The sequence below is a fragment of the Xiphophorus maculatus genome, chromosome 4 (assembly GCF_002775205.1).
Source record: "Xiphophorus maculatus strain JP 163 A chromosome 4, X_maculatus-5.0-male, whole genome shotgun sequence".
In the NCBI taxonomy this organism is placed as follows: domain Eukaryota; kingdom Metazoa; phylum Chordata; class Actinopteri; order Cyprinodontiformes; family Poeciliidae; genus Xiphophorus; species Xiphophorus maculatus.
In genome coordinates, this window is record NC_036446.1 from 29,121,619 (window position 1) to 29,146,821 (window position 25,203).

The 25,203-nt window shown below is 41.1% G+C and overlaps 1 protein-coding gene across 7 annotated transcripts in view; it reads right to left on the minus strand.

The window, feature by feature from the left end:
- akap13 (A-kinase anchoring protein 13) overlaps positions 1-25,203 on the minus strand; it is a 131,122-nt gene that overhangs the window by 3,611 nt on the left and 102,308 nt on the right. For 6 of the 7 annotated variants that reach the window (XM_023332768.1, XM_023332771.1, XM_023332765.1 and 3 more), the window contains 20 exons: positions 24,008-24,167; positions 21,616-21,683; positions 21,411-21,486; positions 18,987-19,137; positions 18,766-18,875; positions 17,648-17,794; positions 16,529-16,785; positions 16,259-16,384; positions 15,981-16,098; positions 13,799-14,047; positions 13,638-13,714; positions 11,962-12,143; positions 11,005-11,087; positions 10,700-10,888; positions 7,468-7,614; positions 5,343-5,416; positions 4,751-4,795; positions 3,207-3,257; positions 1,831-2,103; positions 162-341 (listed from right to left, as the gene is read on the minus strand). In XM_023332768.1, coding sequence (XP_023188536.1) covers positions 162-341; positions 1,831-2,103; positions 3,207-3,257; positions 4,751-4,795; positions 5,343-5,416; positions 7,468-7,614; positions 10,700-10,888; positions 11,005-11,087; positions 11,962-12,143; positions 13,638-13,714; positions 13,799-14,047; positions 15,981-16,098; positions 16,259-16,384; positions 16,529-16,785; positions 17,648-17,794; positions 18,766-18,875; positions 18,987-19,137; positions 21,411-21,486; positions 21,616-21,683; positions 24,008-24,167 — 2,763 coding nt within the window. The remainder of the gene's footprint in view (positions 1-161; positions 342-1,830; positions 2,104-3,206; positions 3,258-4,750; positions 4,796-5,342; positions 5,417-7,467; positions 7,615-10,699; positions 10,889-11,004; positions 11,088-11,961; positions 12,144-13,637; positions 13,715-13,798; positions 14,048-15,980; positions 16,099-16,258; positions 16,385-16,528; positions 16,786-17,647; positions 17,795-18,765; positions 18,876-18,986; positions 19,138-21,410; positions 21,487-21,615; positions 21,684-24,007; positions 24,168-25,203) is intronic. The other variant, XM_023332770.1, reaches the window with a different exon arrangement.

A 25,203-nucleotide genomic window follows, 5' to 3' on the forward strand; every position in this document is an offset into this window, starting at 1 on the left:
TAATGTCTGACTTAGAGTGAAAGGAAAAGCTAATCTGTTTGGACTGCCTGGAGCACTGAAACCATGTTTATCCCCCTTTAAGACGGTCAGAATCCAAGCCTCAGCTCCAGCTGCAGGACTCAGGTTGTCATATTTCCCTGACATCCGTCCCCCCGACTCACCTCAGACGGCCGCAGCTCTTCCATCCTGTGGATTTGCCGCTGCACGGCCTCCCTCTCCCTCTCCAGCTTCCTCTGGGCGTCTCTCAGCCTCTCCAGGTCTCTTTGGTACTCTTCCTTCTTGCTCTGCAGCTCTTTCCTCTCCTCGTCGAGCTGCTTATGCTGCTTCTGCACCTCCTCCTCCTGCAGTGGTTGGAGAGGCAGAGTCATCTCTGTCATGAAACAACACCGCTCAGAAATGTTCACTGAAGCCGATTTGTGGTAAAGACGTGAATGCGATTCTTGGAAAGCAAGATGGCTTTTTAAAAACACGCTACGGGTTTTGAAGGTCGATAAACGTAAAGCTTTGAATAAGATAATGTGTCCTGTGATATGTCTGAGCGGTTTTTCCCTCCCTCAAATTTTGACAGATTATCAGTCTATAAATTAACTACACACAGTGCATAGAAAACACATTCATAACTTTGTCATCTTAAAATAAGCCTCAATGGTTGAGTATTTTATAGGGTTGCACCGACTGCAGTTTTCCGGTCGATCACCGATGTTTAAAGACAAATTCACATTTTGCACATTTTTTTGTTCTTCCATTTGGGTTTCTAAAGCTTCTAAAAACAGCCGAGCACTTTGTGGCAATAGATTTAACTCATTCTGAAAGCAGAACTGATCAGACTAAAATCTCATTATCTAAGAAATCTAAGAAATATATTTTATATAGCCCATAGACCCATCAAAACCTGTTCAGGGAAGAATAATAGGTCACCTTTAAAAAGCCCAACCTGCCCATTTTTGGCTGATAATTAATTATTTAGTATGAAAAGTCTCTGGCAGTGGCAGTCAGCCCTCTGCCATGGCAGAGCAAAAGGGACAGTGGTTGATTTTCAGCTCTTTGCAGAGGCAGATAAGACAGGAAAATATTGATTTCTCATGTAAGTGTCGGCCGATCATCCATTTCATAAAACTAAGGAGATCAGAGTTGATTTCTCAGTGCACCCCTAGTATTTTTGCTTTATGTACCAAAACAACAATAGCGCAGTAATAGCAACACTTGCCATGCTTTGGTGTAACCCATCCTACTGCAGCTCTGGGTGAATGTTTCAGGATGGGTTTTCTTTTGGGGGAAGGTGAACATCTATCTTATTTTCAAGTGTTTTTCTACCTCTGACAGGTTTTATAGCAATATTGAGGCCTGGGAGACTATTTTAATACCTGAGAGCATTGTGAACCTGTAATAGTGGATGATTCTAACTAGAAACACTGAAACTCTAAAAAGCCACATCCTTTCACCGTAACCAAATCCCATAAACACAAACAATCACTTCAATCTGCATCTCACATCAAGCTGAAAGTATAAAAAAAAGAATAGTGACAAAACAAAATGTTTGTTACTGGTTTGTCAAATTATTTTTGCTTTTGTGTTTTTATGATATAAAATACTTTGAACTGGGTTGGTGCTGAAACGCGTCATACAAATCAACTCGATTGACTGATTATTTGAAATTTCAAGCAACTAAGGGAATCTGTGAAGAGAATTAGAGTTTCTACTTTATAGCACGATGTGGAAGAAAAGCCCCTGCAGTTCTCAACTACTCCGGCATGAAGTGATCCCCACTCCTGGAAAACTTAGAGCCCGACGTGGAAAAGGACGTGGGTGGAAGACGAGGCGTCGTCTCACCTGCAGGTGCACCGTGGACTCTCTGTCGGAGAGCTGCTGCTCCCTCAGCTCCCACTCTCTCTCCCTCCTCCGCCTCTCCTCGGCCAGAGCGGCCTGCTGCCTCTGCAGGGAGGCCAGCTCCTGTCGCTGCTTCTCCAGGCTGCGCTGCTTCTCCTGCTCGATCAGCGAGCTGGGCCGCGACGACTGGCGCGACAGCGACGAGCACGAGGAGGAGCGCTCGCTCAGGGCCTGCCGCTGGTCCTCGATGTAGCTGTCCTGCTGGACCACCACCGCCTGCCGCCGGCAAAGATCACATCAGACACACAAACTCTTTGGATTTTAAGACGGGTTTTTTTGTTTGTTTGTTTCATTACATTGCAAAATCTGAATTTTACCAAGTAGTTTTTTTGGTCTAGTTTCTAGTGTTAATGTCTCCGTAGACATGAAAAACAAACAGACAAGTAACATTTCAGCAAGATATAGGAGCTTGTTTTGATTTGGTAGTCTTTCAATTTTGATGAAAAAGACAAAGATATTTCAAGTTATAATATGGGGAAAATGTTTTGTTCCATTGGCAAATTATTTCACTCATAACTAAGTACTTTTCCTCAATCTATTTTAAGGAACCGATTCACTTTTTCACTTCTGATACTAATATCAATATCTGAGGTTTAGTGTTGGCTGATACTGACTTAAAATGTTTCTTTTTTTTTTACATTTTGTTTAAAACGCAGATATAACTGTACTAAACTACAAATGTATTTAATAATTCTGCAACAGTACAGCACACCAAAATACACCAAAAAGCTTAACAAGCTTGGTCAAACGTAAAAAAAACACAGAACTTAAATTTGTTCATTAAGTGCAAATAGGAGCATAACAGTCAATGTGAAATAAATAATAAAAAAAGTGAAACTGACAAACAATAGATTGATTATCTTGGTCAAACATGGAAAACATAAACCGCAACAAATCTTCTTTAAAATGGCTCAGAAAGTGCAGTTATATTCTAAATATAATGTTAAATAAGTAATAAAGCATAAAGTCACTTGCAGCAAAAAGCTTAGAAATAGACTGACTAGATCGGGCGTACTGTCAATGATACCAATCTAGAGTTTTTTCCAATATCGGATCTAGTAATTATTGAATTAAAACAAGCTCCTATGTCTTGCTGACAGGTTACTTGCGAGTTAGTTTTGCCTTATTTCATGTCTACTAACATATTTGAACTAGAAATTAGACACAAAAATAAGACTTTGTGTCTTTGCAGCGTATGTCGATCTGCACGCAGAAGGATAAACTTTTCAGATGTACATTAACAACACAAAGCTTCACAATGTTCCATCTTCTGAGTTCTGATCTGCAGCGAGCTGCAGACTGGAGGAGAGGCCGCGTACCTGCAGAGTGCTGAGCAGGAGATGCAGGTTGGAGACGCTGTGGAGGACCTGCTGTGGGAAACAGTGAAAACAACGAGCGTCATACAACCTGCGTTCGTCCTGCTGCTATCATCTCGCTTGCTGTTAAACTGCTTAGAGTGCCTTGCTAAAAATGTTGAAAAAAATTTTTTTTCTCCCCTTCCGTTCCATTTTTCTTGGTCTTAACACACAAACTCACTAAAACGCCTTAAAGTTTTTGTTTGCATCCTGACAAAACGTGAAAGAGTTCAAGCGGCATGAATAGGCTCTGTCCTGCAGCGTTTATGGAAGCTGGGCTTCATACTAGCGTGTTACGGACGTGACATTTGTCTTCTTTTTAAAACACTCTAAATAGGACCAGGCCGCTGACCTTTACTTTGCTGAGTGTTTACAAGCATACAAATAGGATTTATGTGATGTTACTAGCAGCTGAGGAAGCGAACCCTCTGAAACTGGAGGTGAAATCTGAGGCACACAGCAGCCTCATGTAGGAGTGGGCATTTATCGTATCGCTTATCAGTTTTAGTGAAAAATATCTTGTCGTGATAAAAACTTTTGATTTATCATTGTCATGATGAATCTCAGCTCTTGATGTTAAGTAAAAAAAACCCAGCACAATCAGAAGTTTTATTTTTTGCTATTTGTTCCACGTTTTGTTCCATAAGAGTGTTAATAAATATCAGTAAATAAAAAAAAAAGATTTAATTTAGTTAGTTTAAACTGCAAAAACAACATCTTGCCAAGTACTTTTTGGTCTAGTTTCTGGTGCAAATATCTTAGTCCACTTGAAATCAGGAAAACTAACTTACAAGTAACGTTTAAGCAAAATACATGAGCTTGTTTTAAGTCAATAATTCCTTAATATTGATGAACATCAAAGTTACATAAAAGTCAAAAATCAATACACGTAAAACAAGCAACTATTGTTTTATGTATATTGTTTTGTTTAAAGTGTACTAAGATATTTGCAGTAAAAACTAGACCTAAAACACTTTGTAAGATGTTCTGTTTTTGAAGTAGTGATAAAAAATCACATCTATCTAAGTAAGTGGCATCCCATAGAAGGCTTTTTCAGATGAGAATATTTGTATTTATGGTGATATTAATGCTGCGCCATGCAGTCACCGTCCTGCAAAACCATTTATTATTACTTTTTTTATCACAATCTTTACTGTTATCACAATAGTACCGCAAAATATTGCCATAAAATTCTAAGTCCATATTGCCTCATCCCAGATGTAGTGTCACAAACTACATCTGGATATTATGTCTGAAAAAACTAAAAACATTTAGTAACCTTTCCCTTTCTCTCTATTTTTTTTTTTTTTAAACGTACTTCATCTTCTATTTAGCAAGGCACTTGCATCTCTGTCTCTTTGTTCATTACACTTCCAAAGAGCACTTTGTGCAACAGCCAAAAGCTGCTGCAACAACACGCATGGGCTGGGCTGCAGCAACAACGGTTGTTTTGACCGTTTCCATGCCGACGTCTCTTAGCGAGCTCGGAGACAGGAAGGCGTTCTTACCTCACTGTTCCTCTTCAGTAGCTGCAGCAGGTTGGCGTTTCCTCCCTGCACGCAAAAAAACAAGAACTCAGACCGATTTAAGTCGCACGCATGCAGAAGATTATTAATGTGCAGCTTTTCTTTTTTAAGTTAAAATTTTTACTTCAAGATGTGGCACATGCCTTTGATTTCTAGCTCAGTGCATATTTTCCTCTGAACATTTCCACTAAGGGCTTGCCTGCTTCTGTAATTATTATTATAACTTTTTTGTCAAACAGATTCATAAAACATCCTGACAATTATTACATGCAGAAAAAACTGCATCCAAGACACAACAATGCCACCAGCACTGGAATAAACAGAGGTTGATTTGTTGTTTTCTTTTTTGTTTTTCTTTCTTCTTCCCCACCACTGTCAGATAGATATCCAGCTGATGGTCGTCAGTGGCAACAAGACCTGGCAGGAAGAGTCAAGAGGCTAATCCAGCAGTGGGGTGGGGGGAGGAGTGGTGGGTGGGCAGCAACATTTATCTAAATGCTGTTGCTGATGTAGGAGGACACATGGCCTCAGGCTGCGTGTGAGTCAGGAAGTAGCCGGACGCTGAGATGCAGACCTTCTTCAAAACGCTGTCCGACTCCGTCCTGCGCAGGTCTCCCACCGCGTCCTCGCTCTCGTCTCTGTCTCCACCTGGCGAGACGGGGAAACAAACAAGACAGAGCATGTTTAAAAGAAAAAAAAAGTTTAAATAATGTTCATTCAATACATTTATTTTGTGTCAGGAATCGTCAGAGTAGGGTTATGGATGTGATCGCATTTTAAAGATGACAAGTTGGGGTTTTTTTTTTTGCTCTTTTTTACCTTTTTAGACAGGCGACATGTTAGAACAGCAATAAAAGATTTATCATGTTTAGGCTTTCTTTTTGTTTTTCAAAAAGCAGATGCGCCGAGTTTATCTGTAAGGTAGCCCTCCAAATATCAACCGTCTTTTCCATAAATGCAAATCAAATCCGTCTACACCTGGTCCATAAGAGAAAACCGTCTCATCTTTGGAAAGTAGCGTTGAAGTTTGGAGGAGGTTCAAGTGAGATGTTTTACCTGCTCACAACGACAAGCTGGTGTGTCTATTTTACAACCAAAACGCTGCGTGTAGCACAAAGCTAACACAATCTACGACGATGTGTTAGGGACATTGTAGACAGAAAAAAACGGAGTAAATTTCTGCCAAAAAAATATAAATCAGAACTTTTTAGGTTAATCTCGGAAATTTTCTAGAAAAAAAACATGGACATTTCTGAGCTCCAAAAATCTAAAATTTGCACACACACACAAAAAAAAACATTTAAAAACTCTGATATTTAATGATTGATTTAAAAAAAAATTGCAATTTTTGCCAAAAATGTACTCATCCTGTTTTTTCTCCTGTGTACAATGGCCCTAATATGCCGTCGCAGCACTCGTCTTCATGACAGTAATTCTTGAAAAAGAAGTTGCCGCTGCTCCGCCCTAATGCTCGGCTGAGTGACGGCTCTTATGGTGAAACTTAATGTGGAATGTTTATATTTCAAAACAGAACCACATAAAGTCAATTTGGAATCCCACTCCGGACTGTTCGGACAGTTTCTGTTTCCCGTTCTGGTATGGCACCACCATCATTGTTTCTATATGAACTGGCTCTGATTAAGGTTGACCAGTGGTGCCCCCTTCTGGATGGCGTCCAAAATATAACACTAAAAGAAGGTCTAAGTGGATGTTAGTAGTTAATAGATTGGGACTCATTTTAATCTAATAAACCATTAAGCGACAATTAAAAAGTGGCCTAGTCAAAAACAAGACCTAGTGCAAATCAATTTTTTTTTGGCACAACTTCAAAACTGCTGTTCACATTTGTTTTCTTAGCCATCTGACCTAACAACATTGTCTTAGAAGAACAATAGACAAAAATCTGTCTGTTTGGGAAACCAGTAGAAACATAAACCTACAAGGATTTGCAGCTCAACACATAAAATGTTCTTGTTTTGGAAAATCTTGTCTCCTTTTAATTTTTATGTTGACTAAATTCAATTTGTGTTGCAACACAAGGAGAGACTCTGTGACTTTAATCAATAGGTCGCATAGGAAGCAACAACAGAAAATTAAAAGTCACGCAACTTTGGTGTTGACATCATATTTTCCGGAGACTCACAAAAGACTACAAAGGATTAAAAATAAAGATGAAGGATTTGAGCATTTAGATTCTCAGCAGTAGTAGTAAAAACATACTAAGGTCCGTATTTTTATGGGGAGAGTCTTATTTATATAATTTGCTTTGTGACTCCACCGTTGGAAATTGGAACATTTACAACCATTTTTGATTTCCGTCATAGTGCAGCTATTTTATTCTGCACTTCGTTCTTCTCCCTCTCCGCTTCCACAAATTCCATCAGTAATACTAAATCCCATCTAACGTAGCCGTCCCTGTTCGGCTGCGGATGCAGAAGCAGAACCCTAGACCAGCTCAACGTGACACGCTGCATCCACTTTCAAGCCCAGTCAGTGGAGAGGCGTCGCTTCAGGCCGCGCCTCCCTCAGGAAACCCCAGCCGCTTCTAAAACACCAACACAGGTGCATCGTGGGAAGCATCAGGTGCTGTGTCACCTCCAACTCGGTCAATTAAATGTGGAATTTTACAGTGGGATTGGGACTTTTTTTTTTGGTGCATTTCCCTTCAATCTAACCCAACGTTAGAAGGCGGGGCTTACTCTTGCCGCCGTGCATCTGGTGACTGTCGAAGCCTCCGAATGTCTCGGCCCGACGGGGCAGGCACACGGGCCCGGAGGCTCCTCCCTCGTGCACGCTGGCCATCGCTCCCCCCAGGCTGCCGTTCACCAGCGCCTGCAACGTCTCCACTGTCCACACACACACGCACGCACGCACGCACGCACGCACGCACGCGCACACACACACACACACACACACACACACACACACACACACAAGCAGACATTAATGTGCAGGTCGGTAAGTGGATTATCCCAGCTAACTGTGTTACAGCTCAGTTCTGTACCCAAGAATCCAGCCAGGCACTCCTGGCTCCCGTTGCCAAGCAACAACCACCAACCTGTTTGATCCACAGAGCTGCTTCACTAAAACTTTCAATATATTTGCGATGCGAAAATGATCTTGTCTCTGGACAAAAAAGGGAAGAAAAAACAAAAAGGAGCATGTGCAAGAGACTGGAGGGATAAAAACAGGAGAAATAAAGAAAATCAGAAATGCAGGCGTGTAAAAAATGCAACACTGAAATGTCATCAAGCTGTGAGTCGTTGCCAAAGCTGCAAGCTGGAAAACATTTTCTTGGTGTTCTAACCAATTTCAGGTTTGGTTTGGAGTTTTCTTCGCCTGGAGCATTGTGTGATTTCCCAAACTGCACGGCACAAACACAAAATCCTACCAAGTATTTTTGTCTAGTTTCAAGTGCAAATATCTTATTAAACTTGAAGTAGGACAAAGCGATCTTAAAAGTAATTTTTCAGCAAGATGAATGAGCTTGTTTCTCAGGCTGAAAAAACCAGTGGAACAGTACTTTTTGCATTTATATTCAAGAAGTACTGACTTAAAACAAACTTCTTTATCTTACTGACAGGTTACTTTTAAGTTAGTTTTGTCTTAATTCAAGTGTACTGACATATTTGAAAGATTACCAATCTTCTTGGTAAGATTTTGTGTTTTTGCATTAACTCACTTTGAAACGTGAATAAACACGAGAAACCTTTATGGAAGTGATACTGTGCTAGTACTGCAACAGAAAAGCCACAAATCTGACATGATCATCTTATTATCTTTCTTAATAAATCAATTAAAACTTCTTATATATAATTTTTAAACGTTGTACATTCCTCATTGTTTAAAATAAGTAAACCTGTTACCATTACTCCTAACTTTCCTGAAAACAAGCAGAGTGGAGTTTGCCTTCAGAAAACATGCAGCAGTTCTACACCCGAGTCTGCCCCAAATAAAGCCACCCTAATGGGGCAGAGAATGTGACGCGCGTCTCCGTCTTTTTCCACATTTCCATCTCTTTGTCACAACATTACAGTTCAGCGTCTCTCAGAGTTCTGTGCTTTCTTCTCGTGCAAATCTGAGGAACGTCGGGGGCCGGCAAACGCGTAAAACGTAGCTGGAACACGACTGCCGAACTCATCCCGACTCCTTTTAGTGTCGTCGGCGCACTCTTTTGAAAAGATGCCTTCCCAGAACAACAAATATCTCTCGCCCTCCGCTCTCTCTCTCTCCCTGTCTCTAATGAGACCAAGACAATTAACTCAGAAACAGGATGTGCAATTATCTGAAGGATTCTCGTGGATAAGCGGGTTTATTTAGGATGCCGGGCAAAAGTATCCGTACACCTTGAACCTCTTCAAATCCTGTGACGATAGCAAATAAAAGAGAAGAAAATAATACCTGACTTTAATTTTTTTCCACCCCCAAAAAATTATATTTGTTCATTTTTATTTAGCCCATTTACTCTGATACGCCTAAATCTAGTATTGCCTTTAGTAAATTATCAGCCTCCTTTTTTTGTGGAATTTCATTTAAATTTCCTGATCTGATTCTGTTGCAAGACGACCAGAAGCAAACAGCTGGATGTGTTTTTGTCACACGAGACTTTAATTTAACTTTTTGCTGCATATGATTGAGAACACAGCACATGACCCTATACACATTAGACAAACCCAATAAAGAATCTCTGAGAAGAATTTAACATAAACATGATTACAGAAAACCTCCTTCCAATCTGCCAGAGCCTTTTCTCTCTAGTTGTGTGAGACTTGGCAGCTTCTAATGTTAGCAAAAGGTGATTCTGCGAAGAACTGACTCAGAGGGATTGAATGCAAACACACACCAGCGTTTCAGATTTTTATCACTAATATTGAAACCTGTGTGTCGTATTTCATCCACTTGAAAACTGTGCACTACTTTATCTGCTGGTCATTACGTAAAATCCAACTAAAATACTGTGAAGCAAAGTGACAAAAAGTGAAAAAGTTCAAACAGCATTAATGGGAAAAATGAAAGTGTTGAGCAGAACGGCAATCTTTTGTTCCAGATTTAGCAAGCAGAGGCCAAACAAACGCTTGGCTGCAGATTCAGAATGAATCGGAGTTCTTGACAGAGCTGGAGAACGCACATCGCAAATGAGGGCCTGAAGGTCGACTTTATAAAGAACTCCGGCTACATTCGCACAGCAGGTCCTGATGTTCCAATTCCGATCTTTTTCTTTTTGCGTCGTTCATTCTACCAATTAAATTCAGACTTTTATTTGAACGGTTAACGACCGCAAAGCGACCGGCTTGCACAGAAGAAGAACGTTGACGTAACACAGCGGCGCTCTGTTTGCAGAAGTAATAGTGGATCGAGCCGTTTATGGATGAATTTTAACGTTCATTCAGCAAACCGACAAGAACAAGATGAAGGAAGCTATTGAACTCTCAGCTCAAAACAAGAATATTTTGTGGAGGACTGACTGCAACTTCTGTAGAAGTAGAAGTGCTTGGATGTGTAGTCGGGACCAAGGGGGGTGGGGTTGTGATGTGATCATGTGATTCAGTGATAAACGTCTTTCATAATTATGAACTCATGAGCAAATAAAACTGAAATAAAGCAGATTTGGGTCACATTCACCTCCTGCATGAACGTAGCCTGAAATAGATCACAAGATACATTGTAGCTAAACTATTTGTCCATATAAACACATGGTAGCTTGAACACACGTGAAAATAGTGGAAGATTATCAAAATTCAAAAGCACCTTACAAAACCCCCTAGTCTAAATTTAATAACAACGTTGCTCATCTACAAGAAGATCCAAGAGCTGGGAGCCGAGCTTGTCTGTCTTCCTTTCGCAGTACTCACGTCTGCACTGCTTCAGAGCCAAGAACGCCAAATGAAAGATGCATTTTTACCAACAAAAACCCCTTCCTTTCCGCCTCACCTTCCTGCAGGGCGTCTTTCATGATGGACGCCCCCTGAGGCGGCTCCTGGCTGCAGGCTGACCTGAAGAAAGGCTCGACCTGCCTGCAGGCCTCCTCGCCTGGGCTCAGGCCCTCCCACATCTCCCTGAAGAGCCGCACCTTCTCCTCCAGCAGAGACATAATCTCCGTATCTTTCTGCTTCAACATATCTGCCCGGTGGAAACAGACAAAGAGTGTTTGAAGGTGGAAGTGGGGGAGAAAAAACCAAAAAAATAAAGCATTTTTCCTTTCACAAAAGAAGAACGTCTGACGTGTCTCTTCTCACCTCTCATCTCTTTGGCTTTGCTCTCTAATTGTCTTTTGTCGTCTTCCGTCTCACTGGGGATCCCCTCGTCCTCGTCTTTCTCCCTGCGTGGACGCAGAAAGTAAAAAGAAAAAGAAAAGATTAAAATCCGAAAAAGGACACTTGTTTAATTATTATCTATTTAACGTGAAGGCAAAATTCCAGGTAAAACATTCAAATATAAGCAAACGATGCAAACACTCGTTAAAAACAGAACTAAAACCCGCGTAGTTCACCTCTGAGAAATTACTTAATAACTTCCCTCTCATTTACGACATTTTCCAAACTTCTTTTCCTCCCACGGAGGATTTACAAAAAAAAAAAAGAGCTCCAGCCTTATCTCGTGGAGAGCCCATTCATATGCATAACTCAGAGAGAAGACGGGCGCGCTCATCGAGTTTTGTTCTCATCTCCTGCCAATGGCTTGATTTCAGTTTTGTATTCCGACAGAAGTCAGGACCGGGAGGGGAGTGAGACGGAGTGCTAAATCTCTTATTTCTTCTCCCCCCCTTTCACAGCCCTCCCCCAAATACCCCCCTACCCCCACTGACTGCATTCGAATAATCCTCTGCTTATAAGCGAGCTTGCCCTCGCAGCCAGTCCAGCATTAGATGGACCCAAAGTACATCCCATCCCCAGGTAGAGAGCAGCTAATCCTCCTGGCAGCACAGTGCTTTGTCCCAACTTCGCGTGCATTATCATGAAAAAAAGCACACAAAAAAAAGCTGGAAAAAATTCTCACCCTGGCTTTATACCGCAGAGGAGAGGGCAAACCTGAGCTTGTTCACAGCAGAGTTACAAGTAGGAGTATAAAGAGAAGATTAAGATATATTTTGAGAAAAGAAGCTTTAAATAGAAGTTGGATGGTGGGATACAAAAAAAAAATAAAGAAATAAATAAGAACAAGCCACAGCAGAAATCTAAATGAATCCCACTCACATGGACTGCATGGCGGTCTGGATGAGCTGCATCCAGGTGTTGCGCTCCTCCTTGGAGCTGGCCAGGACCTCCATCATCTCCGGCTTCTCTGTGCCCGCCGTGATGAGGAAGAGGCCGCGCTCCTTGTTGGCGACTTCCCGGACGATCAGCTTCTGGAGGGAGATGACCGTGGAGCGCTGGTCCTTCAGGGAGACAAGGGAGGATGAGCAAAAGAGAAAGAAAAAAACAGGGAGGGTTTGATGAAGCCAGTGTGGGAGGAGAGTGGGGTGGGGGTGGGGGGAAAGAAAGACAGGAGGGAGTGGGAGGGTCAAGGGAGAGAGGATGCAAAAAGCACCAAGGAAAGACAATAGGGGAGGGGGTTAATTATTTGTACAGGAAAAACAAGTGAAGCAAAGAGGAAGAAAAAAGGTCAAGAGTATATATATATATATATATATATACTATATATAACTGATCAGTTCTTGTTTGAGGAAAATGGACATCTTTATTCTATGAACTACTGACAACATGTCTCTGAAATTCTAATCAAAAATTTAATATTTATTTGCAGAAAATGAGAAATGGTCAAAATAGCCAAAAGGATGCAGTGCTTTCAGACCTCAGATAATGCAAAGAAAAAGTTAGAAACAACAATACTGTTGTTACAATGTTTTAACTCAGGAAGAGTTCAGAAATTAATATTTGGTGGAGTAACAACAAGGTTTTCAATGGGGTTCAGTGCAGTGGGCTCTTCATTTTTTCCAGAGTTGTCCATAGATATAGACATAGATAGATTAGAGAAAAAGATACATAAGAGTTAATGATGTTGAGTGTTCATTCTAATGCTTAATTGATTACTAAATTAGTTGACGATTATTTGAGTAATTGATTCGTCACGATTAATCTGATTAATCTTTTAAGCTCTAGTGCACTGTGCTCTGTTAAAAGTATAAAAGCTGCGATTTACCACTGCTAACTTTACGAGTTGGTCAATCGGAGGTCTTTCTTGTTTAGTAGATAAAAAACATGCATTGTTTAAACACAGATGACTGAGTTAACACTTGCTTTAAAGTCTAAAACTTCAGAGAATCTTCCTCTGTTTGCAGAATCACGTAAAACCTTTAAGTTGTTTAAGTGCGGAAAGACTTCCAGGATTCATTGCCTTCATGCTGTGATTGTTATCAACTTTTTAAAACAGTTCAACGGTGTTTATATCCTGTCGTCCGCTTCTAATTCTTCAATCCGTTCTGCCACTTATTCAGGATGTTCCCCTCTCAGCGCCATCAGCCCCCCCGCCCCCGACTCCACCTCTCCCAAGCTTTACCGACGGATGCGATTATCCAGCCGCGGGCTCCGTCTCTGTTTTCATCCCTCTAATGTGCAACAGAAAAGCATGTGCCACAGCATGAAGCTGGGAGTCCTGTAAACATGGGACGAGCCCCAGCTGAAAACCCCAAATGATTTAACGCAGCTGGGTCAGGAGCTCGGCTTTATGAGGTTCAAGCTAGCGTGCGAGCGGGAGGCGGCTGCTCCTCTGCTCGCTGGGAGAAATAAACAGGGGCAGCTACTGCTAACAGCAAGAACACGGCGTGGAGAAAGTGTGACAGCATCTGATGTTTATCACTGGAGGGAGAGCGGGGAGAGGATGGGAGGGAGAGAAGAAAAAAAGATGCAAGAAGGTGACAGTAAGAACCTACCAGCATGGCAAAGACGTATTTCTGGTCCTTCTCTTGAAGGAAGACCAAGACGTCCGATAGCAGGAGAGCTTGAACGTCTGGAAGACCATAAACCGCTCACATATTTTGTTGGCGACGACACAACAACAACAAAAAAAGTAGATGACCGTCTGTACGCTCACCTTTTAGTCTTCCCTGTGTGTTCTTCAGCTGCAGCGCTCCGTCGTGGATCAGCTTCCGCCTCAGCAGGTCCTCCCTGGCGAAGAACTGGCCGCTTTTCAGGATCATGATGGACTTGCTGTCCATGCGGCTGTGGAACTCCTTCAGGCGCCGCTTCTTTTCGTGCTCGTTCACCTTGCTGTCGACGGCGGCTATCACCTCCTTCACCAACCGGATGGCCTCGCTCAGGTCAACGTAGTCCTCGTCCGTGTCTGCGGAGGGGAGGCGGCCAAGGTGTTCAGACCTCACTTCAGCTTTTAGTGGAATTTACAGTGACGCGTCTTTGACGACTAAAAGTGTCATTATTTACAGAACAATGCAAAGTTGCATTAAAAGTCCATTCAATTTAGCATTATTCTGTAAATAATGACACTTTAATGCATCTTTGCATTCATTAAAAGTGTCATCATTGACCGAATGTCACTTCATGAAAACAGTCATAAACATTAAAGAAGACGGATTCATGTTTATAACAGGTGTTATGTCGTGTTTACGACAGTGTCATGTCAGTCTTTTGCTCACCCCTTCATATTAAGTGTTACCGAAAATCCCAACATAATTTGCTTCAATGTGAAAACATTATAAACATGTTCAACTGGTATAAATACTTATGCAAGCTCCTGGTGTTATCTGCACTTTCACCTTACAGTTTGTGAAGTTGTTATATTTCTGCATAATGAGGAATAAAAATTTTAAAAACTCCAAAGTCAACATTTGCAACATTGTGCGCTCTCCTTTGAGCTCATAGCTTTGGACACAATAAGTAACAACTTGACCTATGTTTAGGAAATTTTTCTCCTGCTGTTTTTTTTTTGTTTGTTTTTTGTACTTGCGGCTCCAAAGCAGAGGGAAAATAAAATAATCTTCGAGGATACTCTGCTGCTTCTTTTCAATATATACAAGAGTTGTCAAAAAAAAGGAAGGAAAAAAAACCCCGTAGTCGACTTAAATCACCTTGGGGATTAAGTCAGAGCTCCACCATCCCACATGGAACCGTAAAGAGGCTCCAGGGAAGGATTAGAGAGAATGTACACAGTAGGAGGCCGACTGACGAGAACTCGTTTAAATCAGATAGAAATACGGTGTGAAATGTTTCGGCTCTTCAGAGTTCTGCTTGATCCACCACTCGAAAAACGGCGAACAAACAACTACTGCCTTTTTCCCCCTTGCAGAATAAATGAGCTCATGTAAATCACATTTACAAAAAAAAAAAAAAAAGCTCCTTTCTGTTCATTTCCTAAACCAGGTGACACACTGGTGCACAGTAAAAAGACAGAAGACTGTAATCGTGCAAAGTTTCTAATAATAACATTTATGACAATTCAGGCGAAGCTTGTGTGGGATTAAATAAATATCTATATTAATGTGCTTAAAAGAAACCTCATCAAAAATATTTAGCATACCTGCTTTGACACGTTATATCGACCTATTCAACCTTCCTGTAACCAGCATCATTTCTCATCCATCATAACAAAATGAGCAAATGCATGATGGACACAGTGGTGGCAGCACCACTGATCATGATCAAAACTTTAAAAAATATAATTAAAGAAAAATCCAAGGCACGACGTAAAAGCAAAAAATATGCGAGATCCATTGATCAATTAATCAATTAGATGTGAAAATGTGTATATATTTGGATGAGGCTATTTAATAAGCTTTGTCTTCTTCCTACTCATTTTTTGAACTGGAGATAAAAGTTTTGGTTTTATTGTTTTCATTTTCTTCTTAATTATTTTATTTTTGTCTTTGACATTTTACTTGTTCCACGTTTTTCCCCTTCATCAGTTCTGATCAGTGGCTGGCAAGTTAAATACTGAAAGTGTTGACGTCCATTTTGTTACATGCAATAAAACTAAGAACTTTAGCCATCTTTGTGCCATGTCAACTAACAGTATCTATGCTAATGCATACAAATTTGACAAAAAATAGCAACGGTTATGCTTTCACAAATCACTGGTGAGCTACCTCTTTTAAATCTGTTACTTTTCAAAATCCATTAAGCGTTTTAATCTGAATCTCTCAGGAAGATTGTTGGTCAATGCATCTCTATATTTAAATTGGTGACTTTAGATTCTCCTGCTGTTTCACACACCAATAAGAAATAATCTAACGACGGTTAAACGAGGCTGCCATTTAACCCACCTGTCGTGTGCGACAGCATTCTCTGAATCAGCACAGGGTACTTTGTGATCCGCTGGGTCACCAGCAGGATGCATTCTGGGACGTCAAGTCTCCGCACAGTGCTGCTACTTCTCTTTTTCTGGGAGAAAACAAAGAACAAGAGGTGCTTTTAGAGAAGCGTGCTCACACAACTAGTGACAGGGCTTCACAAAACCAACAGAGACGGAGAGAGAGGCTGCAAATTAGCAGAGAGATTCAAATGAAACGCATCGTCAGCTTGAGAAAACTCTCATCCTCACTTTGATGAAGGTTTTAAAGTTTTTGTTTTTGTTCATGAGGTCCTTGTAGACGTTGACGGCTTCGTTGTGGCGGCTGCAGAATTTCCCGTAAACCCTCTTCATACTTTCGCCGTTGGATCCCGAGAACTAAGAGCAGAGAGGGATAAAAAAATTAATATGCAAAACTCACAGTGACATGGAAAATAATAATGAAAAAAAAAAAAGGAATTGAAGCTTTAAAACTTCATTCAACTCAGTGCAAAATCAGGTGTAAACCGTGGCTGCTCTGACCTGGCTGACCAGAATGTCTCCTATCCTGTTGATGACGAAGCCGCTCTCCGAGCCTCCCCCCTCCAACTGGCTCTCCTTCTTTCGGTCCAGGAGGCGCTGGAGGAGCTGTGAGTGGAGGTCCAGGAGGTCGTCCAGCGCCGGAAACATCTTCTCCGCCGTGTGCTGTTCCAGCGGGACCTCCTTCTGCAGGCCTTTGCTGTATACCTCCGACATGATGCGCAACGTCCGGATGTGATGCATCTCGGTCTGCATCAGCTCTGCGGAAAGTAAAACGAGACATTCTTAATGCTCAGGCGTATGTGACTTCCTGAAAAAACAAAAAACAAAACATGTCTTGCATTTGTCAACCCTAAGTAAAACCCAATGCAACAGTCCAAAGTAGAGGGAGAGAAAAGGAGAAATAAAGGTACTCAAGTAAGATTAAGCTGAACGTATTTTTAATGCAACCCTGTGAAAACGACCCTGCAGCAAACGAACAACATTTGATTAATATAGTTTGGTCTTCATGAATAATGTTTCAGAAAAGTTTTGAACAGCACGACAAAGCTTAAAGTCGGGTAAGTTTTCCATTGAGACTCGTCACATGGTCGCATTTCCAGCTGAGGATATTATAATATCTTCAGGCGAAGAGGAAGAGATCTGAGGAAGACTTTGATGCAATGTTAGATGAAGAAGATGCTCAATGTAATTCATAGTTGCACAGCTCCCTCAAGTTCTGAGGAACACAGAAACGATACTGATCTGTAATGAGACACGTGTGACATTTAAATATTTCCAGTGTTCCTGGTGTGATACTGGTGACTGACATGAATCTACCATTTCCTAATTATTATGCTCCTCAGCCTAAATGGGCCCCTCAGACGGATTTTCCAAACAACAGGGCGTTAGAGCTAAAATGCTCTCAGTCAGGCTGCAAACTGTACCACTAGAGTACCACAACAGAGTTGTAATTTCAATTGCACAGCGTGAATATAGTGAATAAAATGCTTTTCAAAAAACATTCAGTTTGGAATGACCGTCGTGTCACAGATAATTGATTACTTGATTATTTCAAAAATCCTAGAGGAACCCCTGATGTGTTATACGAGTTTGATTGTTTTTGCTATTTTTTGGTCGTACCGTAGATGACGTCTTGTCTCTTGACCAGCTCTTTGTTCTGCTGCTGCAGGTACTGCTGCTCCACGCACAGACTCCACGAGTCTGCTTCGAACTCTTTGGCGTTCGCCTCGAACTCCCCCAGAAGCTGCGCGTCCATCATCTCCGTCCCTGAACGAGGAGCACAGCTTCCGTTCACGACGTTTCCTTTCACGCCTTCTACTGATCGCTAACAAGACTAAAGTTTAAGTTATTCAGACAAAATAATATGAGAATTTTTCGTCCATTTAAGTCGATGTAAATCACACAAGCAAAAAAGCATTAACTTCACTGTATTTTATGTGACAAATTCTAACACTGCCTCCTGGTAAAATGCAAATATAATAGAAGCATAAAAAATAGAAGTTATGAAAAAATACAGTGATAAGTCTGAAGTGTTGACCTCAATTCTTCAGATATTATCCAAACTAAGAAGCTTCAGGATGTTCAGACAAACAAAAGGGGAACCCCTAGTCTTACCTGCTCCCTTGGTACTTCATTCGGTTGGTGGTTAAAGTGTGCCACAGATAAATGGGTCGCTCCTTTTAAGAAAAAGCTCGCGCTAATCTCTACAATGTGGATAAATGTGACGTGTTGTCTCGTTAAGTTAACTCTGTTGTTTTAAGCCTGATAAAGTGGGATAAAAAAAGCAAAACTAATTGCACTAGTGAGAAAGAAATCAATTTAATGTATCTAAACTCGGTTTTTAGATTTTTGATCATTTAATGCACATACACTAGCAAAAAATGTGCCATTGGGTGTGTCGTGGTCCAGAAATAGCTACCCCATTTTGCGTACTGTACGTTGCTCCGGATTATAAGTTGCTTTATGCAAAAAAAGTGACATAAAGACAAAAAAAACAAAAAAAACATATGTAAGTTGCTCCTGACTACGAGATGCAAGACTCGACAAACTATGAAAAAAAGTGCGACTTTATAGTCCGGAAAATATGGTAATATGAAGTACAGTTTAAACATTCAGGACCCCTCCCCTGAATCTGGTTTAAGTCAAAATGTTGGGCTTAATTACGCTTGTTTATTTTGGAAAGATTAGGAAGGAAGAAAAAAAGGTGCGTGTGTGTGTGTGTGTGTGTGTGTGTTGACCTTCATCAGTGAGCGACTCCATGGATTCTGTGACCTGGTTGGTTCTGTTGAGTGAGTCTGTGGACTGAGAAAGGTAGCGCAGGCCTTTGATGGGGATGTCATCAAATGGGCTGAAAGAGGAAATGATCAAAGATTAGGAAGAAAAAAACCCAAAAAGTAGATCTGCATCACCATTCTGCCTAAATGTTGATATTTCCTTCAGACGACGGACAGCGGCTCACCCTGCGATGTTGCTAATCGAGAGGCTCTTTGACAGATTGTTTCCAGGGAATGTCATGATGCTGGTGTGTCTCCGTGATCCTGGGACCATCAGGGGAAGATTGTCTTCGGGGCTCAAGATGGCTGACCTGGGACGGTCCCTCGTCCCACCAGCTGGAGGAGAAACCGTCACAATCACAGTTAGACCCCGACAAAACTGAAACAGCGTCTAATACGTTTGTGCACAAAAACCTTCATTTTTATTCTCAATTTATGGGACAGGAGGGTTTTGATTTTACTTTCTTTTGTGGTTTCTTTTATTTTTTTTTTGTTTTGCCTCAATTAAAACTTTTTATAAAATGCCATTTTTATCGTTGTGCTCTCTCATTAAGACTGTTGTCTCTGCATTGTGTTATTGTGCTGTTGAGGTAAACCTTAATAGACTCGAGGAGTAACTTGGAGCTGTCCTTTACCTGAAGCGGCTTTATAAAAATCGTTCTAAACTCATCGTTCACATCGTACTGCATCTTTGATCTTTGACTTTGTTTTTATAACGCGCATGCAGCATGCACACTTCCTACTGCTGCAACGTTGCAGCTCACAGCTGTTAGAAAAAGAGGCAGCAAACACACACACACACACAAAATCTTAATATTCTCGGTTAAGAGGTTCAAGAAGTGTGGGCGGTGACTCAGCCAATGTTGTTTACAAAGGAAGTGCCTTGTTAAAAAGCTGACAGGTCAAGCATGTTCTTATTCTTAAGCAGCAATTCAACACAAAAAATATTCAGCCGTAACGAATTACTTAGAATACTAGTGAAACATCCATTTATTTCAGTAATTTTGTCCCTAAGTGAAACATTTAATATTCCATTCGTCTGATTTTAAAAAATCCCAAAGGGAAATGAAACGCCGTCATAATTCGTATCATCCGAGAATCTACAGAGAGTCGCTGTGGATGGTGATTCTGCGGGCAGGAAGGAACTCTGGTAGCGGTCAGCCTTGCAACGATTCTGAGGAAGCCTCTGTGTGGGTAGGAGATGGTTTAAACTTCCTCCTTCTCTCTCTGCATCCATGAAGCCTCCCTTTTCAACTGCTCAGAGATTTGGGGTCAAAGTTCAGGTCTTATTTGAGCTTTTTAGATGCTAATCAGCTGGTCCCAGTTGGGAAAACAATACCTCACTGCCATTGTTAAGCACCATAATTGTCTGAAAGTTAAATCAGACCAACAAAAATAAACCCTTTTCTATACAGAAATGTAGACCTAATGAAGATATTAATATGTTCACCATCTCTCTAAATGTTATTTTCAAAAGGTACTTTTAATCTGTCGAATGAGCCTCATTTGCAGCTTATTCTAATATATTGCGTTAAACTGTATATCATCGAGTTTGACTCAGATTCAGCAATTTTGCAAAGAACTGACACAAATTTCAGCCAAGATGTGCAATGGAGACATAAACATATTTGAAAACACTTTGCAATTACATGAGGTGGTGGTCCTACTGGTATTGACTTGTTGTATCAGAACAAACACAAACTTTTCTGACTTTCTTTCTCTGCATGAAAATATTTTAAAAGCAATTATTTTCCTTCCACTTCACGAATCTGCACTACTTTGTACTGACAGAAAATCCCAATAAAATACAGAGAAGTTTGATGTTGTAATGTGACAAAATATCAAGGACTAATTCAGACTTTTGGTGCCATGAAATGTGGACAGAATATTGTGAACTGAAGCTCCGAAGCCTCAGCTGATCTGCGGGTCACTGTGGCTAATCTCTGCGTTTTCAACCTCGCACCGCAACACAACAAAGTCCAACAGCAAACTTTTGTCTCACTTAAAAGGAGGACAAATTCACCTATATGGAAATATTTCGAGTCATAAAAAGACATGGATAATCAATAAAAGCAAAACAAAAAAAACATTATATTATAACATGGTTGTGACCAATTGTTGAAACAATAATGCATAGAATATCTGATTAGATTTTGTTTGACATTTTTGCTCAGATACTAGATAGATAAATCTTTATTGTCATTGTCACAAGGACAACGAAATTACTATTATTTACTAGGTGGGAGTTCTACATCCATGGTGCCCATTTATAATTTAGATGCATGGGGTCAAGACAGCATAAGAAAACATACATTCAAAATAGTAAAAACGAATGTGAAAGAAAAATCTGAAGAAAGAATTTCCCAGAAATGTGTGCAAAGCTCATATCCCGCTTTTGTGGAAGTCTGTGAGAAACATCCGAAGCACAGTGCAGACAAAAGAGCTAAATGAAAGTGCTAAAGCTCACTTCTGCTATTACGTTATTTCCCTTTATTGGAAACGTATAGGATTTTCTGCCAACTTTGCACTGTGCAAAAAAAAAAAAAAAAAAAAAAACATAACCGACGGCAATGATTATTCATTCAAGTCCAGTTTAGTTTGACACTCACCTTTGTTCCTCATTGTGACGCCAGGAACAGAGCACGGAGCGCTGGAATCTGGCACTGCAAACTGCTGTTTGGGCAACTAAACAGAGAAACGGGGGAATAAAAGCATGGAAACGAAAGGAAAAAGAAAAAAACTGATTTTGGCTGCAGGACAACAGAACGCTACAGGGTCAGTGGAGGAGAACCGGCAGGGAACAAAAAGTTTTACCTTCATCTTCACGTTGGCACAAACAGGCATGCTGTCCCTGCAGCCCTTGTGGACGGATGCATTACAGTCTGGAAAGAAAAGTAACATAGTGAGCTTGGTGATGGTTTATGTGTGTGTGGGTGTGTGGGTGCGTGAGTGCATGTAGGGAAGAGTGGTGGGAGGGAAATGGGAGCAAGAAATTCTGACTGGTTTTCACAGTCAGCCAGGAAACTCCACCAGCCCGCTAATGAAAGCCAGACTGGAGCGCTGTGTGTGATGCAACTGAGGGGCAATACTGCTCTTGGAAAAAGAAAAAAAAGGATAGGCTTTGACGCACACACATGTATACTGCACTGCATGGGAAAATCTCAATTATGTAAACATTCCCATATCCATCATTTAGTCACAAAAGTCATAATTCATGGCTGCTAAAATAAGCCCTGCCAGCACCACCTGATCCAGTTCAGTCAGTTTTGCCTGTATTCTTTGGGAAACTCGTGCGAGGTTCTGATTGGTCCGCCAGTCCCGCTAATTTTCACACACCGAAGCGTTTCCACTTAAGACTTTATCAGAGGCGTTGGCAACCTAACCCCACAGACTCGCCCCGCCGGAGCATCGTCATCCTCGCCGGGGCGCGTGCAACGTTTCCGCTCTGAAGATTACATCAGTAAACAAGCGCTCTCACTGAGGGTGAGAAAATAATAAAGACGTCTATGTAAAGAAAGGCAACGACGCCATCGGTGGCCAGTTCACACGCTGACTTGATTGCTCCTTTTTCTACCTTACAACATTATTGTGTTTTTTTCTTTTTTCTTTGTTTATGTGGACGTCCAAGTAGATCCAGAAAACACAAGACAAAGAAACACTGTATTTGTCTGCTGGATGGAAACCAGCCAGACATCTGCGAGTATAAACCGCCTGAAAAAAAAAAAAATCAGCCTCACAAGGCTCTGCAGCAGACTGCCTGCAAAACAAAAAGGGCTGTTTCTTGTCAGCCGAGTATCTGAGGCAAAATGTGACCATTCAGAAGATGGCTGTAATCCATTGCAGAGCTCGTTTCTCCTTTTGAGCTTTTTTGCTTTCATTCCCCCCACCACACTCCTCCCACCCCATTTGTGCAATAAGCTACATCCTCTTCTGGTTCTCCAGTGAAAAGCAAAATTAAAAATGGCTTTGCTTTCTGTGCCGACACCCTGATGGGGCCGATTCTGAAGTAGTCCTCCAGGAGACGAGCGTGCAGCTACAGCAGCGATTTGGCCAAGCACAACAACGACATGCAAGAAGGATGCTAAGAATGGCCCCCGTAAGACAAAGGGAGCAACATGTTACTCATGCTGATGATAGTTTTGCCCGGCTATACGAACACAGATGGCAATAGCGTCGTTATATCAGTCATTTGGCATTGTGGGCAGGATTTAATGGCGAGGACTGGGTCACTGTTCGGCTGTTTTCTCTGCTTCACATTTAATGACGGTACGGTGCAGACAGCTAAGCAGAGGGCAGCAGCAACTAACTAGTTGCTAATTTCATTTAAAAATCAGTTGTGACAAACTGAGCTGCACTGATCAAATGTTGCCGTCAAGAGTTTGTGTCTCGACTTTCAATTAACTACAAGGGAATTCTCACCCCTCTCTTCTTTCCACAATTGCTTTAAATTAGAAATATTTGAGCGTTTTCAGGCATATATGCATGTGCATCAAGACGTCACTTACACTCAAGTTTGACTTTGACTAGGCCACTCCGACCTTTTCCACTTTGTTTTGTTTTTTAGCATTAAAGAGACGGGTCTGTTGCCATGCTTTGTATTAAGTTCCTGCTACATAACGCCACTGTGCTTGAGCTCAGCGGCACAAACTGATGGTTAGACATTCTCCTTCGACATTTTGTGGTAGTGAACTGAATTTTGTTTATTCCTTTACTGTTAGTTCTCTGGTCCTGAAGCAGCAAAGCAGCACCAGACCATCACACTACCACCACCACCTGGTTTAACTGAAGGTAGAGTTAGTTTTTTTGTTTTTTTGCCAGATATATGCCACGTACACCCTAACGTTAGATTAATTAACCTAAAGCGTTAAGTTTTGTGTCCACAGAAAAGTCTTTCACAACACAAACGTGAAGCAGGCCTTTGTGGTTTTTGTTTTGCTCAGCAGGTGTTTTATTTCCACCTTTGAACTGAAGCACTACTGTATACACCCATAACTTTTGTCTGGTTTAAAAAAATAAAATAAAACTCAGCTGTGCACTGGTTTCTTAGTGTCAAAACAGTTAATTCAGAAAACAGAATCTGATTCCTGAACAGATCAAAGATCTCTCGCCGACTGCATTTCCAGTAATGAACAGCACAAGGCTGATGTCACAAAAAAAAAACCATCACGTCATTAAATCAGCAAAACAGACAGAAAAAGGTACTTACATGTACAACAGAACGCCTCTTTGCCATTAAAAGCTTTATTGCACTGGGAGCACTGGAGGGACTGGTTCGAGCTGACTGGCGTGTAAAGGTGTCCGTTCACGGCCTTCTTGTCCTTCTCCTTGCTTTCTTTGTCTTTGTCCCTTTTGTCTCTGTCTTTTTCCTGAGGGAGAAAAATTGCGCGAGTTATTAACGGGACTCATCTCTGACTTCGCTTCCGCAATTAACTGGGAACACTTTCACCGGCAAATTGGAAATTTTAGGGTAGAGTGAGACTCCGAGTGAAGGCCGGGTTGCGCGCGGAGAGGACTGGCGCGCCAGACGGCAACAAAATGTTTCACTGGTCGGCTGGTGGCGTGTGTTAAATTTCAATCTAAACCCCACGGAGCGACATGATTACTCTGATGTGCTTCCCAGCAGGGGGGGAGGCAGACAGGGAGGATGGATATTAAGTGATGCAATTTGTATGTAGTCAACAAAGTGTCTTATTAAAGAACTTTTAAAATAGCTCTCTTTTTTTGTGAGTTGTTTCTGCACATGTCAGTGTTTAATATCTAAATGAAATGTAAATAAGCTGAACACGGCTATGACTACTGTTATAGAAAATGTTTTTTTTTACTTATTTGGTCATCATTTAGGGTTAGATAAATAATAGAAAAGTCATACTTATAGATCGTTGCAAAAGTACTCACACGTTTTCACCTCCTGTCATGACATAACTTCTAAAAGTGGCTGAAATTTTTAAAGAGGAAGGAAAATCAAAATTCCAATAAACATCTGTATAGTGCTGTGGTCTATTCAGAGTCCAATGGTCTCCAGTGGGTCTGTCGCAATAAGCAATAAATCAATTAATCGCATGACAAATTAAAATGAGCTCACTAATTTCCATTTGCATGATTTATCAGGGTTTTTTTCTCTTCTCTCTCTCTTGTGCTACCAAAAGCTGAATGAAAAGCGTCTCGAGTCTGGTGACTTGAGCTCTTATTTTGAAGGACACTTTTATCTACAGAGACTTCATAACACATTTTATGTGTCGTTTCTGTTGTTTTGCTCATTTATTTTGAATATTTAAAATATCTTCCGGTTCCTGTGTTAAATGCTAATTAGAAATAAAAGTTTATTGATCATTGAGAAAGCCATTACCATCATGTTACTTGAAGATGGTCTCAAAAACAACAATATCACGGTTTATCGCAACA